General features: G+C 37.8%; 1 protein-coding gene across 1 annotated transcript in view; it reads right to left on the bottom strand.

The window, feature by feature from the left end:
- Positions 1-18,707, bottom strand: part of MYBPC1 (myosin binding protein C1) — an 80,708-nt gene that overhangs the window by 29,182 nt on the left and 32,819 nt on the right. Inside the window, exons 10-16 of the mRNA XM_047867344.1 lie at positions 12,825-12,957; positions 10,887-11,011; positions 9,883-9,988; positions 8,502-8,668; positions 6,899-7,061; positions 5,114-5,220; positions 4,669-4,802 (exon numbers count right to left, since the gene is read on the bottom strand). Of these exons, the coding sequence (XP_047723300.1) occupies positions 4,669-4,802; positions 5,114-5,220; positions 6,899-7,061; positions 8,502-8,668; positions 9,883-9,988; positions 10,887-11,011; positions 12,825-12,957 (935 nt within the window). The remainder of the gene's footprint in view (positions 1-4,668; positions 4,803-5,113; positions 5,221-6,898; positions 7,062-8,501; positions 8,669-9,882; positions 9,989-10,886; positions 11,012-12,824; positions 12,958-18,707) is intronic.

Here is an 18,707-nt window from a genome sequence, read left to right as displayed (position 1 = left end):
AATGAATGAATATCTAATTCCCAAAGTAAAGACAGAGTGAGGTTGGGCCTTCCATTATATTTTCTTTCTTTATTTTCTCTTTCTCCTCCTCTTCCTCCTTTTCCTCCTTTTTCTCCTTTTCTTCTACCTGACTTCTTTCCTTCTTTCTTTCTTAAACCAGAAATTTGAAGTAGCATTCCATTTTTCTGATTCCTAGGTCATATTTCCTATATGACAATGAATAGCCAGCATACAAAGAGAAAAAACAGAGAAGGTCAAGGTAATTTAGAAACTGGGTAATTTTCTAATAACTATTAAATTAACTCTTTACTTTTTTGTGTCTGGATTAGGACTCATAAGTCTTCAATAACATAAGATTGTGAGAACAATAAGAATACCTGAGATAGTTTTCATAATTCTTCTGTTTTATAACAGAACAAAATTTTCTCATATTAGCCAAATTCAAATCTTAAGATTGTAAAAGATTTTCTGCTTTATTTTTAATGTGAAAAGAAAATACTTAGGGTGGTGTTGCATTATCTTCTTTAGTTTTCTATATTTTGTTTGCTTGTCTGATGTGCTATATAATTTACATAGAGTAAAATTCACTTTTTATACATAGAGTTCTATGAATTCTGACAAATTTGTGTGATTGTGTAACTACCACCACCACAATCAAGATACATACCATTTCCATGATCCCCAACAGTGTCCCCATGTTCCTTCACTGTCAACTCATTCACCCCTACACTCTAGTCCCTGGGAACCACCAATCTGTTATTTATCTCTCTAGTTTTCCTTTTTCCAGAATGTTCATATAACAGACTCAAACAGTATGTAGTCTTTTGGATCTGTCTTCTTGCACTCAGTATGATGCTGTTTAGATTCAACCATGTTGCTACATGTATTACTAGTACCTTCTGTTTTACTGCTGAGTAGTATTCTATTGTATATTCCATGTGCAGTTGGGTTATGCATGTACAAACTGTATGTTTGTACAATTGGACTTTTGGGTTGTTTCCAAGTTTTGACAATTATAAATAAAGCTGTTATAAACATTTATGTACAAGTTTTTGTGTGGACATATGTCTTCATTTCTCTAGGGTAGATAGCTAGGAATTTCACTATAGGATTGTATGGTAAAGTGCATGTTTAACTTTATTAAAAAAAAAACTACCAAACTGTTTTCCAAAGTGGGTGGACCATTTTGCATTCCTACCAGTGATGTATGAGAGTTTGATTGTTCCATATCCTTGTATTTGGTATTAGCAGTTTTTTTTTTAATTTTTTTTTCAACGTTTTTTATTTATTTTTGGGACAGAGAGAGACAGAGCATGAACAGGGGAGGGGCAGAGAGAGAGGGAGACACAGAATCGGAAACAGGCTCCAGGCTCCGAGCCGTCAGCCCAGAGCCTGATGCGGGGCTCGAACTCACAGACCGCGAGATCGTGACCTGGCTGAAGTCGGACGCTTAACCGACTGCGCCACCCAGGCGCCCCTTCTTTCTTTCTTTTTTTTTTTAATTTTAGCAGTTTTTTAAAATAATTGTTGTTGTTGTTGAGCTTCTTTCATTCAGCATAATTATTCATCCAAGTTGTTGCATACATCAGTAATTCATTCCTCTTTACTGTTAGTAGTATTCCTTTAATCCTTTTACATTTGTTGAGACTTACTTATGGTCTATCTTAGACATTTTCCATACGCAATTAATTTTTTTTTAATGTTTATTATTTTGAGAGAGGCAGGGAGAGGGAACAAGCTGGGGAGGGGGAGAGTGAGAGGGAGACACAGAATCAGAAGGAGGCTCCAGACTCTGAGCTGTTAGCACAAAGCCCCGTGAACTCACAAACTTTGAGATCATGACCTGAGGCAAAGTCGGACGCTTGACCAACTGAACCATACAGTCGCTCCTCCATATGCAATTTTAAAATAATGCTCATTCTGGGGGCGCCTGGGTGGCTGAGTCCGTCAAGCGTCCGACTTCAGCTCAGGTCATGATCTCATAGTCTGTGAGTTCAAGCCCCGCATCCGGCTCTGTGCTGCCAGCTCAGAGCCTAGAGCCTGCTTTAGATTCTGTGTCTCCCTCTCCCTCCGCCCCTCCCCTGCTCATGCTCTCTCTCTGTCTCAAAAATAAATAAAAGCATTAAAAAAAACTATAAAACAATGCCCATTCTGTATGTGTCATTGGAGTATTCTGTAAATGTCAATTAGATCAAGATGGTTGCCAGTATTGTTCACATCTTAAATCCTTACTGATGGTCTGTCTTCTTGTTTTAGCAACTACTAAGAGAAGAGTATTGAAATCTCTAATTTATCTGTTTTTCTATTGCAATTTTTCTATTGCAATTCTATTATCTTGCTATTTGTTTTCTACTTGCCCTGTTCTTTGTGCCTCTTTTTCTGCCTTCTTTTAGATTAAATATTTTTTGTGATTTCATATTATATCCTTTGTTGGTTTATTAGCTATAACTTTTTGTTCATTATTTTAGTGGTTCCTTTAGGGTTTATGGTATACGTCTTTAACTTTTCACAGTCTACTTTCATGCGATATTACAACAATACCTCCCTTTTCACCCTCCTAATTCTTACTTTCCATTCTTCTTTTTTTTTCTTGACCTTATGTTTTTATTGTCATAAATTTTACTTATGGTACAAACAACACAGTATATTATTATTATTTTTGTTTAAACAGTCAATTATCTTTTAAAGAGATTGAAATAATACAAAAAAACTCTTATGTTTATCCACACGGTTATCATTTCTGATGCTCTTTGTTCCTTTGTGAAAATGATTCAACCTGACATTATTTTCCTTATGACTTAAGGACTTCTTTTAGCATTTCTTGTGGTACAGGTCTGCCAGTGATTATTTCTTTCAGCTTTTATATATCTGAAAATAATTTTATTTTGCCTTTGTTTCTGAAATTTTTACTCAGTATAGAATTCTAGGTTGATATATTTTTTTAGAATTTATAGAATTTTTTAGAATTCATAGTATTCTAGGTTGACAGTTTTTTCTTTAAAGATGTTGCCTCACTGTCCTCTCACTTGCCTTGCTTCCAGAAAGATCTGCTGTCACTCTTTTCTTTATTTCTGTATATTTAATGTGACTTTTTTCCCTGTCTACTTAAAAACAATTTTTTTTGTTAATCATAGGGTTTGATCAATTTGATTTTAATGGGTCTTGGTGTGTTTTTTTTTCTTTATATTTTTTATTTTTGTTATTTATTTATTTAATATAATTTATTATCAAGTTGGTGTGGTTTTATTAATGCTCTTTGTGCTTAGATTTTATTGAGCTTCTTATATCTGCAATTTTAGTTTTTATCAAATTTGGAAAATTTTAGCTCTAATTTCTTTACATATTCTTCTGTCCTTCTCTTTGGGGACTCTAATTACACATACATTTCACTGTTTCAAGTTGTTCCAAAGCTTAATGATGCTCTTTTGTTTTTTCCTCCAGAAAACAGAAAAGGAAAGAACACTCTTCAACTCTTTTTTTTAATTAATAATTATTTTTGGGGTCAGATTTAGACTCACTGCAAAATTGTGGAAAGTACAGAGAGTTCTCATATAATCCCTCCCCCACACAAACCAATCTCCTCCACAACTGACATCCCACATCAGAGCAGTATATTTCTTATAATCAATGAGCCTACACTGACACATCATTATCATTCAAAGTCTATAGTTTACATTAGGGTTCACTCTTATGTTGTACATCTGTGAGTTTTGCCAAGTCTATAATGACATATGTCCATAATTATAATATCGTACGGAATAGTTTTACTGCCCATAACACATTTTATTTTAGGAGCCACAGAATGACACCTGAGTTAGTACTAGTCTACCACCCAATCGTATTTATTATTTTCCTCCTTATTCACTCTGACCCAGTCACACTGGCTTTTCTTCTGTTCCTTCAACACATCAAGCTCATTTTTTCCTCTCTTCTTGTCCTTTGCCCTTGCATTGACTTTACCTGGAAATCTTTTTCCTTTCATCTTTGTATAATGGTTTCTTTGTCATTCATTGAGACTATTGTCATTTACCTTGCAATCACTTGCTAATCATATTACACTGTTTTAAAAAAATCTTCACAACACTTATTACTATCCACAGTGATTTTGTTCAATTGTTTATTTACTAATTCATTATCTATTTCTCTTCCACTTCATTCCCTGACACTTATTAGAATGAAAAATGGGATCTTTACAGCACATGAAAACATGCCTGGTCACATAGTAGGTAATCAGAAATATGAAAAGTAGATGAATGATGATTATATTTGCCTGAAAACCAGTGATTTTTCTTTTTTTAAAAATTTTTAATCCTTATTTATTTTTGAGAGAGAGAGAGCTGTGAGCTGTCAGAGAGAGCTGTCACAGCTGTCAGAGCTATGAGAGAGAGCTCTGAACTGTCAGCACAGAGCCCGACACAGGGCTCTAACTCACAATCAGTGAGTTCATGACCTGAGCCGAAGTCGGATGCTCAACCGACTGAGTTACCCAGGCGCCCCAAACCAGTGATCTTTCTTAATCCAAGGAATTACATCTATACTGTACCCTTGTACATTTATTTGCTTTCTTCTTTCATTTGACTAACGGAAGGCAGGAGGTGTGGTGGGGTGTGTGTGTGTGTGTGTGTGTGTGTGTGTGTGTGTGTGTCTGTGTGTGTACTTAAAACAAACCTTATCCGCTCGGCTCCAAAGGGCTTTGGGAGGTGGTTCTCCGGTGACAGGAATTTCAAGACGAAGCTTGCTTCCTGCTATTACTGTCACTGTATTGTCAGCATCAAGACCATCCAGGATGATCTTAGGAGGATCTAGAATATTAAATATGGCCTTTGTTATCAGACAATCATTTCCATGTGAATATCTGGGCCAGTACTTTGCTAGTGGTAAATATTTGTAGAATCAACATTTTATGTGGCCAAAAAGAATATAAGAGGAGTCAAAGTAGTTCGTGCCTGGCACCTTGCAAAGCTACTCCATTGTAAGACTTCTTAAGAATCAACTATTATGCTTAGTGACTTACACCAATTCATGTATATCACAGTTTTGAATGTGTTATATTTCCATGGTAAGCAAAAACAAAAAAACAAGAACACAACTCTGCAATGATTTATCTACTCACCAACAACATGAACTTTGGCAGGCAAAGTAACAGAGTAGGCATCTGGTGCAAATACATAATCACCTTCATCCTCAGTAAGAGCATTGGCTATCACTAACTTGTGGATTCTAAGGAAATTAGAAAAACATTTCTAAGAATTTGCAAAGATTTAGATTGTATATGGCCCAACTGAAGAGATACCTGGACTTTATCTGATTAAGAGATAAGCCTATCTCCAGGCTGGAGAGAAAGACAGACCAAGAAACAGAGAGAGAGAGAATATAAATGCGAAGGCTTAATTATCCTATTTATGGATCTTCATCAAATATTCATTTTTGAGTATATGAAATTATTTGTACAAATACAGCCTGATTATTATGCACACAGAGTCTAATATTCCTTTTTCATCACATAGCTTTAAAAAAAGGCTAAAATACAACATCTCACTAGTGCCATAATTTAAGATTTAAAAAATTACCAAGAACATTCTTGATTTTGGCATTACATGCCAAATCTAAAAGCAGTAGTTCTTAACTTTTTGGGGATCAGCGAATATCTGATGGACACCATTGATCCTTTCTCTGGAGAACAGTATGTATTTTTGTACACACAGACTTGGCTTACAACTTCAGAGGATTTGTGGGAACCCCCTGGAGTACATTCATGATCTTAACCAGATTCACAACCAGGATCCCTAGATCCAAGTTTAAGAACTCTTGCCTTAGATCTTTGCTATATTCTAGGATATTATGTCTGCTCCCCAAAATTGTGGGAAGGTCATGTGGCACTTATCGGTTAGGGACAGTTAATCCATTTGATTGAATCCATAGGATTCAGTATAATTCCTTTAACCTTCTGTTTATATGGAAAGAATCAGTTGATGGCTTGTTTTTCTTTTGCCCCCTTTTTTTGTTGTTGTTCATTCGTTTGTCATTGTTCTTTCTTTCTTTTTTTAATTTAATTTTTTAAAATTTACATCCAAATTAGTTAGCATATAGTGCAACAATGATTTCAGGAGTAGATTCCTTAGTGCCCCTTACCCATTTAGCCCATCCCCCCTCCCACACCCCCTCCAGTAACCCCCTGTTTGTTCTCCATATTTATGAGTCTCATGTCTTGTCCCCCTCCCTGTTTTTATATTATTTTTGTTTCCCTTCCCTTATGTTCATCTGTTTTGTCTCTTAAAGTCCTCATATGAGTGAAGTCATGATATTTGTCTTTCTCTGACTAATTTTACCTAGCATAATATTCTCCAGTTCCATCCATGTAGTTGCAAATGGCAAGATTTCATTCTTTTTGATTGCCAAAGTAATTCTCCACTGTATATATATACCACATCTTCTTTATCCATTCATCCATCGATGGACATTTGGGTTCTTTCCATACTTTGGCTATTGTTGATAGTGCTGCTATAAACATTAGGGTGCATGTGCCCATTTGAAACAGCATACCTGTATCCTTTGGATAAATACCTAGTAGTGCAATTGCTGGGTCATAGGGTAGTTCTATTTTTAGTTTTTTGAGGAACCTCCATACTGTTTTCCAGAGTGGCTGCACCAGCTTGCATTCCCAAGTTGATGGCTTTTGAATAGACAAAGTACCATACCATGAGGTGCAGATAAAGGATCACTGGTAGGACATGATATAGAACAGAGAAGTCAGACATTCTTGCTATTTGGAAGCAAAGAACCAGAAGAAGATCCTCTCTTTATGACTACTCTCCAAACTTCCTCACCAAATATGTAATTTAGGAAGTAGAGGAAGAGTGCATATTGAGACAAGTTACAGATCGCCTAACTTGCTTACCTTCCTTTGTGAATGACCTTCAGACGGTCACTTTCTTGAACAGGTAGGCCATTTTTAGTCCATTTTCCTGATATGTTTTCAGAGATTTCACACTTCAAGCAGATTTCTTTTCCAATGTTTACAGTTTGATCAGTCAGAGGTGTCAAAATCTTCAGAGGTTTCACTACAGAAACAATATTTATAAGTGCCAAACCCAAACTCCAGACAGGCCAAGACGGTATCTTGTTTTGAAAATGAGAATTTGTTCCAGTGCAATTGATATATTGGGGGACAACCAGAACATAACACAAATTTTGTGTTTGATGATGCATGATTTCATTCATGAAAAAGAGGAAATGGCACCCAGGTGAACTGAGCCAGGTAGAACTGTACAAAATGCACACATGTGTGTGCACACACACATACACGTCAAACATCTACCAGCTGCTTGAATTCACCCATGCAATACAAACCATACTCATGCACATCTGAGATTACCAGTGTCCATCCAATTTCAAATAACCTCTTCTCACCATGTCACAGTATCTCAGTAACCACAACACTCCCCACACTGCTTCCACAAGGAAATTTTAGGTCTCATTTAACATAAAGTGCCATATTTATTAACCATTTGGCCTGTGTAAAACTGTGATACTGTTTTTTATTAGGTTCTTATTGTTTTGTTTTAATGTGTGGCTGACAAAACTTTTGAGTGTCATGCCCATAACTTCATTTTGCCCATTAGTTTTGTGGTTTTATTGCATAACTTTGCATAGCATATTGATTTTAGAAATGCATATGTTGTATTATAGCAGAACTGACTGTAATTGCTTTAAATGGATACAAATATCTGTCCATGGCTGAAAAAACTGTTTTGGTATTAAAGGAAAATGACCACAACTCCGCGATGCATAAGGAGTGAGTGTAACTGAGATAACTTCTGAATAATTCAGTGATCCTATGAATCATAATTGGACTAAGAAAGAAGTAAGGAAGCAGGATTTCTGCTCTGCATGTGTTACTACCAAACTTCCTGTGAGATTTGCTATCTTAATTTTCATGGCCAGCTGGAAGAGACAGACTCTGCCATTGAGGAGTGACTACTATTTGGAGGTATTTGGGGAAGTACATAAATTCTCTCATGCTTCTGGATCTTAGTAGCAAATGGGTTCTTACAATGTTCTCATTTGATCCCCCTTGGTTTGAGTAACTTCCTTCTCACTCCAAATGTAATTGCAGAATGTTGAATGTTTATTTAATGAATTGATAGCAAATTCACTCATGGGTTACACAAATATTTTCAGGATTTTATATTGTATCTAAGTATTTATCATCTACTTATGTGGTCTTGGGATTACAGTGCTTCTTAACCATTTGGACCATTTCTGTGGCAGGTGATTTTTATACTTCCTTCCCAATCCTGTGTTTTACTATTAAACTGAGTAGTCGATTTCTTTTTCAGAGACCCTGACTGATATGACATAGACACTCAGAATGAATCCAATTTTACATATTTTAAATTGCCGCCAGTAGAAATAAAATAGAAACTTTCCTAAAATTGAATTAACAAATGCAACACCAGTAGATACGCAACTTGGAAAATACCCAAGGAGATCTTACTTACAGTCAACACTAAGTTTAGCAGATGATTGTCCTCCCGTTGTCATTACAGAATATTCTGCACTGTCAGCCTTCGTTGCTCCCTCTATGATCAAAATATGTTTTTTGCCCTCAACTTTAATTCGATATCTTGATTTTGGACCAGGAATAATCTCCTCACCATTCTTAAACCTGAGTTTAAATAGATTATAAAAAGTTTTATAAAAGACCCTTCAGGAAATGGACCTTATTGGTCTTGGTTTTGTTTTTTTTGTTTGTTTTTGTTTTTGCTATATCCTGGTATCTAAGAACTATTTGTTGAATTAAAGAATGTACGATCACTACATCAAATGGATTAATAATGTAACAAGGATTGTCTAAAAAATTACATTAAAAGAACATAAGCTCTTTCTTCTCATTCAAGATCAGTTGAATATGCTATGAGAGAATATTACCTCTTCCACTCACTAATAAGAATTGCATCACTTAATATGTTTTAAATTTTTTTAATGTTTATTTTTCAGAGAGAGAGAGAGAGAGACAGAGACAGAGAGAGACAGAGAGACAGAGAGAGACAGAGAGAGAGACAGAGAGAGAGAGAGAGACAGAGAGAGAGAGAGACAGAGAGGCAGAGAGAGGGAGACATAGAATCCGCAGCAGGCTCCAGGCTCTGAGATGTGAGCACAGAGCCCGAGACAGGACCAACCATGAGATTATGACCTGAGCCAAAGTTGGATGGTTAACTGGCTAGCCATCCAGGTGCCCCTCACTTAACATGTTTTAAAGATAGCTATGATTCTAGATTAGAATGAACAATCTACTCTGTACCAATTACCACAGATTCATGCTGTGTAATTTACTATACTTTTCAACAAAGCATTTAATTTTATTATGGATCTCTTAGTTTTAATTTTGATGTTACTCACATAGAACTTGAGAAAACACTCTTTAACTGGACAAAAAAATGCTTTTATTTTTTAAAATAATTGGTGATTCTTAGCCTAAAACATTTTTCTGAGGTACTATAAAAATAAGGTAACTAGGGAAAATATATAATATTTTTCCATGTAAGTTTCCAGTGTGGCATGGTGAGAGTAAGCAACTTTTGGAACTTAGGAGCATCCATGGGATTTGGAGTCAGACAGATCTGGACAACCATGAGCTATCCATTTCTTACTAAGTGCCTACTTCCCTACATTTACCAGTCTAATTTTCTGTATCATTTTCTAGTTTCATAGGTGAAAAAACTCCCAGCATCTTTGTAGTTTTAGTTACCATTTCTACTAACACAAATGAGGTTGTGATTTTTTTTCATATGTGTAAAAGCCATTTCCTGTTCTCCAATCTATAAAAGCATATTTTTAAAAATCTATTAAAAATGGACAGACCTCAGGAAAGTTACTTACCATTTCACATTAGCATCATCTTCTGACACCTCACATTCTAATTCCACTCTTTCCCCGCAGTAAGCATTCATATCTTCCAGCTGTTTGGTTACCATAATTGGAGGCTCTGTTTAAAAAAAAAAAAAAGGAGAATCAGAATCATTAAATGCTTGAAATCTGCTCATGACCACAGATTTGTTCACAGATAAAAGACCAACAGTAAGAAAGTATCATCTACCATAGGGTTATGGTTAGATGGTGGTAGATAGTTGGCAGGTGGTTTTTTGTTTTGTTTTGTTTTATATCTTTGTTGGCAAAATAAATAGTTAGCAGCCCTGGGTAAGTTTTCCCAATTTTCTCAGACTCTTCAAATCAAATCAATTATTGTTCTGGAGAGCAGACAAAACATGTATCAAATATCCTTCCTTTGGCAAATAAGAAACCACGTGGTAGACGTTTGTGATGGAGGATCTCTAACAGTATGATTCTTTGGTTCTGGTTGGAGCTCTGATTGCAGAGCTCTCTGTATTCAGAGGGCTTCATCTACACCCTCCAGCTCTTTTCACAATGTTTTAGTAAAAGATTGTCTTCAGCACACTCGGTGTCAACCATTGATTCCCTTTCACTAATAAAACTGATTTTGAGAGAAGTGTATTTGCAATCAGCTGAATGTGTGAAATGAGGATTATTCAGTAAAGTTTGTTGGGTTTCAGAAGCTATAACTAGAATTATACTGTTTGCTTGAGTCAAAAACATGAGGTATTTAGACTCACCAGTCTTCCCCACCCCCCTCAGTTTTTCTAGTCTTCAACAAACTTAAAGATTAATTAGGATACGTAATAACGGCCAGTGTAGAGGAGCTTCCATGCAGAGCCAGTCTGTCCCCAAGCAAACCCATTTCTAGGCGTGCTGTTACCTGTGCCCTAGAGCTCAAGAGCTTACCTGTCCCACTCATTTTGATAACTACCCTTGGGAGAAGGAGTGCCAAAGGTTGTTGAAGACTACAGTAAGAGATTGCACTTTACCTCGCACAAACAGCTCGGTGGAACATTTCTCATCACCAGCTGTCACATAATACTCTGAATCATCCGTTAGCGCACAGTTATTGATAAACATGATTCTTTCACATCCTTTATGCTCAAAGATGTATCTGTTTGAAATGGGAGGGAGATAACAGTCTGTGAACTTGATTTTATTTTTTTATTACCAGCAAATTTGGCTTGTAATTCAGCAATGTTTGAAAGTCAAGGATATAATTATGATCTGCCATTTATGTAGCATATCTTACATAGTTAACAGAAAATGTGAAAACTGTTGTTAGCTTCATAATGCACACTGTAATACATATTCATATTTACACATAATATTTAACATCTGTATTTTTATAGAAGTTTTATTTCATATATAAATTAGTACTCACATATTTGCTTTTTAATTTTTTTAACCCATTGTTGGAAAATAGGATTGGCTAAGGTTGTCAGAGAGATTTTGAACTCTGTAAATTTTTTTAAATGACCAATTCATCTAGTTTATTTTTTTAAAGTTTATTTATTTATTTTTGAGAGAGAGAATGTGGGGAAGGGGGGGGGGGAGAGAGAGAGAGAGAGAGAGAGAGAGAGAACATGGCAGAGGGACAGAGACATAGGGAGAGAATCCTAAGCAGGCTCCACACTGTCAGTGTAGACCCTGAGGCAGGGCTTGATCCCATGAACTGCTGCAAGATCATGACTTGAGCGGAGATCAAAAGTCGGATGTTTAACCCGCTGAGCCACTCAGGCACCACCCCCAGCCCTGCCGATTCATCTAGTTTACAGGTGGACAGGGACTCAATCTTACTCATTGATTCCTTGATTCCATTCATGGCTTAGTGCAGTGACACAATAGATTTTGTTAGGTGAATAAGTGATTATACAATTTAAGCAATAATGTGAACTTAATCACTGTTACAGGCAGTAATTTTTTAGAACGTGATGTTCTTTTAAATGAGCTTAAGAACTAGTATTATCATATCACAGTAACAATCTACTAAAAAAGAACTTGAGCATTTGGAGACAAAAAACTAAAAGCCAGGAATATCACAAAATTTAATTGTCTGTGATCTGGATTATGGATGAGTATATTAGGGCATTATAACAAACTAAAGAAAAAGTTCTTATTTGGAAAATCTTCTAATTGAAGACTTCAAGAATAAAGCGTTACACAACATTTTATAGATAAAAATAACCGATTAAAATTATGTTTTTGGTAAATTCAAGCCGCTTTCAAGAGATTTTTATCAGACACAAACATTATTATCACAAAGTCACTCTGTAGGCATGACCACATTAAGAAATTGGAAACCACCTAATTGCACTCCAGAAGTGACAGATTTTCAGGATTAAAGTCTTTTTATAAATGTGCGTGTGGCTCCTGTTAACTTAAAAAAATATATTGGAGTTGAAAATCTCTCAGGCTGAGAAGGATCTGTGTAAAGTAGTTTCATAATAGACTAGCAATACCATCAGACATCAGGGATTAGTCTGTTTCCTTCATTTGAGAGAGGGCCAAGAAATAAAATACAGGCTTTAGATGCTCTTTTGGAAAAACAAAAGTTCTCTAATTATAAGGTGTGATTCCCAGCTGGTATGTCAAATATATATTTCAAAATTTTCAAAATTTTATTTTAAAAATTGGGAGAAGTTTTGACAGTGCTCTGAAATAATCACATATAACCTATATTGACACAAAACTGGAACTGAAATAACTCAAAATAGTTTGTATAGAATTAAAACATAAAACAAAGTTTTATTTAGATAGCACTGTAATCTTAATGGCTCCAAAACACATGAAAAGTTTTTACTCCCCCTCCATGTGATTTTGCATTTAAAAGGTATAACAAAAGCATGTTTTTATTCATAGAAAATTAAGTCAAACTACTGTTTGATTTATGTAGCTATCACTGATTATTTGCAAAGCCCACTTACTTTGTACTGGGTCGAATCTCTTGACCATTTTTATACCATTTCACCTCCAACTTTGGGTCTGCCAGTTCCACAACAAACCTTACTCTGCCTCCTTTATCAACCTGATATGCAGGGTCAAGAATTTTTGCAAAAGCTGGTAGAGAGAAAAAGCAAAACTATGTCAATATGTGCATACATATGCTGTGAATTTAAATAGTCGATGTATGTATAAGAACCTAAAACTAAATGAAAAATGGAGACTCAAAGTAGAAATAAATTAGGAACCTTCCAAATTATCCTCTATATTTTAGAATTCTGTGTTGATTTATATATCATAAGATGATTTAGCAATTTGAAGAGAACCCACATGTTTTTGAAAGAAACATAAGAGTATTGAAGAGCCTTTAAAAATGGGAGTTGCGGCAAGATGGCGGCTTAGGAGGACGCTGGGCTCACCGCACGTCCTGCTGATCACTTAGATTCCATCTACACCTGCCTAAATAACCCAGAAAACCGCCAGAGGATTAGCAGAACAGAGTCGCCGGAGCCAAACGCAGACGAGAGGCCCACGGAAGAGGGTAGGAAGGGCGGCGAGGCGGTGTGCGCTCCACGGACTGGCGGGAGGGAGCCGGGGCGGAGGGGCGGCTCGCCGGCCAAGCAGAGCCCCCGAGTCGGGCTTGCAAAAGCGGAGGGGCCGGGCGGACTGTGTTCCGACAGCAAGCGCGACTTAGCGTCTGGGAGGTCAGAAATTAACAGCTCTGCTCGGAAAGCGGGAAGGCTGGAGGACAAAGGGAGGGAGAGCTGCTGAGCCCCCTGACAACAGAGCTCAGTTTGGTGGGGGAAAAAAGGCGCTCGCCAGCGCCATTTCCCCCGCCCATCCCCCAGCCGAAATCCCAAAGGGAACCGGTTCCTGCCAGGGAACTTGATCGCTCCGCGCAAACACCCAACTCTGCGCTTCTGCGGAGCCAAACCTCCGGCAGCGGATCTGACTCCCTCCCGCTGCCACAGGGCCCCTCCTGAAGTGGATCACCTAAGGAGAAGTGATCTAAGCCTGCCCCTCCTGCCCCCGAGCACCTTGCCTACCCACCCCAGCTAATACGCCAGATCCCCAGCATCACAAGCCTGGCAGGGTGCAAGTAGCCCAGACGAGCCACACCACCCCACAGTGAATCCCGCCCCTAGGAGAGGGGAAGAGAAGGCACACACCAGTCTGACTGTGGCCCCAGCGGTGGGCTGGGGGCAGACATCAGGTCTGACTGCGGCCCCGCCCACCAACTCCAGGTATACACCACAGCACAGGGGAAGTGCCCTGCAGGTCCTCACCACGCCAGGGACTATCCAAAATGACCAAGCGGAAGAACTCCCCTCAGAAGAATCTCCAGGAAATAACAACAGCTAATGAGCTGATCAAAAAGGATTTAAATAATATAACAGAAAGTGAATTTAGAATAATAGTCATAAAATTAATCGCTGGGCTTGAAAACAGTATACAGGACAGCAGAGAATCTCTTGCTACAGAGATCAAGGGACTAAGGAACAGTCACGAGGAGCTGAAAAACGCTTTAAACGAAATGCATAACAAAATGGAAACCACCACAGCTCGGCTTGAAGAGGCAGAGGAGAGAATAGGTGAACTAGAAGATAAAGTTATGGAAAAAGAGGAAGCTGAGAAAAAGAGAGATAAAAAAATCCAGGAGTATGAGGGGAAAATTAGAGAATTAAGTGATACACTAAAAAGAAATAATATACGCATAATTGGTATCCCAGAGGAGGAAGAGAGAGGGAAAGGTGCTGAAGGGGTACTTGAAGAAATCATAGCTGAGAACTTCCCTGAACTGGGGAAGGAAAAAGGCATTGAAATCCAAGAGGCACAGAGAACTCCCTTCAGACGTAACTTGAATCGATCTTCTGCACGACATATCATAGTGAAACTGGCAAAATACAAGGATAAAGAGAAAATTCTGAAAGCAGCAAGGGGTAAACGTGCCCTCACATATAAAGGGAGACCTATAAGACTCGTGACTGATCTCTCTTTTGAAACTTGGCAGGCCAGAAAGAATTGGCAAGAGATTTTCAGGGTGCTAGACAGAAAAAATATGCAGCCAAGAATCCTTTATCCAGCAAGTCTGTCATTTAGAATAGAAGGAGAGATAAAGGTCTTCCCAAACAAACAAAAACTGAAGGAATTTGTCACCACTAAACCAGCCCTACAAGAGATCCTAAGGGGGACCCTGTGAGACAAAGTCCCAGAGACATCACTATAAGCATAAAACATACAGACATCACAATGACTCTAAACCCGTATCTTTCTATAATAACACTGAATGTAAATGGATTAAATGCGCCAACCAAAAGACATAGGGTATCAGAATGGATAAAAAAACAAGACCCATCTATTTGCTGTCTACAAGAGACTCATTTTAGACCTGAGGACACCTTTAGATTGAGAGTGAGGGGATGGAGAACTATTTATCATGCGACTGGAAGCCAAAAGAAAGCTGGAGTAGCCATACTTATATCAGACAAACTAGACTTTAAATTAAAGGCTGTAACAAGAGATGAAGAAGGACATTATATAATAGTTACAGGGTCTATCCATCAGGAAGAGCTAACAATTATCAATGTCTATGCACCGAATACCGGAGCCCCCAAATATATAAAACAATTACTCATAAACATAAGCAACCTTATTGATAAGAATGTGGTAATTGCAGGGGACTTTAATACACCACTTACAGAAATGGATAGATCATCTAGACACACGGTCAATAAAGAAACAAGGGCCCTGAATGAGACATTGGATGAGATGGACTTGACAGATATATTTAGAACTCTGCATCCCAAAGCAACAGAATATACTTTCTTCTCGAGTGCACATGGAACATTCTCCAAGATAGATCATATACTGGGTCACAAAACAGCCCTTCATAAGTTTACAAGAATTGAAATTATACCATGCTTACTTTCAGACCACAATGCCATGAAGCTTGAAATCAACCACAGGAAAAAGTCTGGAAAACCTCCAAAAGCATGGAGGTTAAAGAACACCCTACTAACAAATGAGTGGGTCAACCAGGCAATTAGAGAAGAAATTAAAAAATATATGGAAACAAACGAAAATGAAAATACAACAATCCAAACGCTTTGGGACGCAGCAAAGGCAGTCCTGAGAGGAAAATACATTGCAATCCAGGCCTATCTCAAGAAACAAGAAAAATCCCAAATACAAAATCTAACAGCACACCTAAAGGAACTAGAAGCAGAACAGCAAAGGCAGCCTAAGCCCAGCAGAAGAAGAGAAATAATAAAGATCAGAGCAGAAATAAACAATATAGAAACTAAAAAAACTGTAGAGCAGATCAACGAAACCAAGAGTTGGTTTTTTGAAAAAATAAACAAAATTGACAAACCTCTAGCCAGGCTTCTCAAAAAGAAAAGGGAGATGACCCAAATAGATAAAATCATGAATGAAAATGGAACTATTACAACCAATCCCTCAGAGATACAAACAATTATCAGGGAATACTATGAAAACTTATATGCCAACAAATTGGACAACCTGGAAGAAATGGACGAATTCCTGAACACCCACACGCTTCCAAAACTCAATCAGGAGGAAATAGAAAGCTTGAACAGACCCATAACCAGCGAAGAAATTGAATCGGTTATCAAAAATCTCCCAACAAATAAGAGTCCAGGACCAGATGGCTTCCCAGGGGAGTTCTACCAGACGTTTAAAGCAGAGATAATACCTATCCTTCTCAAGCTATTCCAAGAAATAGAAAGGGAAGGAAAACTTCCAGACTCATTCTATGAAGCCAGTATTACTTTGATTCCTAAACCAGACAGAGACCCAGTAAAAAAAGAGAACTACAGGCCAATATCCCTGATGAATATGGATGCAAAAATTCTCAATAAGATACTAGCAAATCGAATTCAACGGCATATAAAAAGAATTATTCACCATGATCAAGTGGGATTCATTCCTGGGATGCAGGGCTGGTTCAACATTCGCAAATCAATCAACGTGATACATCACATTAACAAAAAAAGAGAGAAGAACCATATGATCCTGTCAATCGATGCAGAAAAGGCCTTCGACAAAATCCAGCACCCTTTCTTAATAAAAACCCTTGAGAAAGTCGGGATAGAAGGAACATACTTAAAGATCATAAAAGCCATTTATGAAAAGCCCACAGCTAACATCATCCTCAACGGGGAAAAACTGAAAGCTTTTTCCCTGAGATCAGGAACACGACAAGGATGCCCACTCTCACCGCTGCTGTTTAACATAGTGCTGGAAGTTCTAGCATCAGCAATCAGACAACAAAAGGAAATCAAAGGCATCAAAATTGGCAAAGATGAAGTCAAGCTTTCGCTTTTTGCAGATGACATGATATTATACATGGAAAATCCGATAGACTCCACCAAAAGTCTGCTAGAACTGATACAGGAATTCAGCAAAGTTGCAGGCTACAAAATCAATGTACAGAAATCAGTTGCATTCTTATACACTAACAATGAAGCAACAGAAAGACAAATAAAGAAACTGATCCCATTCACAATTGCACCAAGAAGCATAAAATACCTAGGAATAAATCTAACCAAAGATGTAAAGGATCTGTATGCTGAAAACTATAGAAAGCTTCTGAAGGAAATTGAAGAAGATTTAAAGAAATGGAAAGACATTCCCTGCTCATGGATTGGAAAAATAAATATTGTCAAAATGTCAATACTACCCAAAGCTATCTACACATTCAATGCAATCCCAATCAAAATTGCACCAGCATTCTTCTCGAAACTAGAACAAGCAATCCTAAAATTCATATGGAACCACAAAAGGCCCCGAATAGCCAAAGGAATTTTGAAGAAGAAGACCAAAGCAGGAGGCATCACAATCCCAGACTTTAGCCTCTACTACAAAGCTGTCATCATCAAGACAGCATGGTATTGGCACCAAAACAGACACATAGACCAATGGAATAGAATAGAAACCCCAGAACTAGACCCACAAACGTATGGCCAACTCATCTTTGACAAAGCAGGAAAGAACATCCAATGGAAAAAAGACAGCCTCTTTAACAAATGGTGCTGGGAGAACTGGACAGCAACATGCAGAAGGTTGAAACTAGACCACTTTATCACACCATTCACAAAAATAAACTCAAAATGGATAAAGGACCTAAATGTGAGACAGGAAACCATCAAAACCTTAGAGGAGAAAGCAGGAAAAGACCTCTCTGACCTCAGCCGTAGCAATCTCTTACTCGACACATCCCCAAAGGCAAGGGAATTAAAAGCAAAAGTGAATTACTGGGACCTTATGAAGATAAAAAGCTTCTGCACAGCAAAGGAAACAACCAACAAAACTAAAAGGCAACCAACGGAATGGGAAAAGATATTTGCAAATGACATATCGGACAAAGGGCTAGTATCCAAAATCTATAAAGAGCTCACCAAACTCCACACCCAAAAAACAAATAACCCAGTGAAGAAATGGGCAGAAAACATGAATAGACACTTCTCTAAAGAAGACATCCGGATGGCCAACAGACACATGAAAAGATGTTCAGCGTCGCTCCTTATCAGGGAAATACAAATCAAAACCACACTCAGGTATCACCTCACGCCAGTCAGAGTGGCCAAAATGAACAAATCAGGAGACTATAGATGCTGGAGAGGATGTGGAGAAACGGGAACCCTCTTGCACTGTTGGTGGGAATGCAAATTGGTGCAGCCGCTCTGGAAAGCAGTGTGGAGGTTCCTCAGAAAATTAAAAATAGACCTACCCTATGACCCAGCAATAGCACTGCTAGGAATTTATCCAAGGGATACAGGAGCACTGATGCATAGGGCCACTTGTACCCCAATGTTCATAGCAGCACTCTCAACAATAGCCAAATT

This window comes from Prionailurus viverrinus, chromosome B4 (genome assembly GCF_022837055.1).
Source record: "Prionailurus viverrinus isolate Anna chromosome B4, UM_Priviv_1.0, whole genome shotgun sequence".
In the NCBI taxonomy this organism is placed as follows: Eukaryota; Metazoa; Chordata; class Mammalia; order Carnivora; family Felidae; genus Prionailurus; species Prionailurus viverrinus.
Note: the sequence above shows the minus strand (reverse complement) of the source record. Positions and strands in the feature narration are given on the sequence as shown.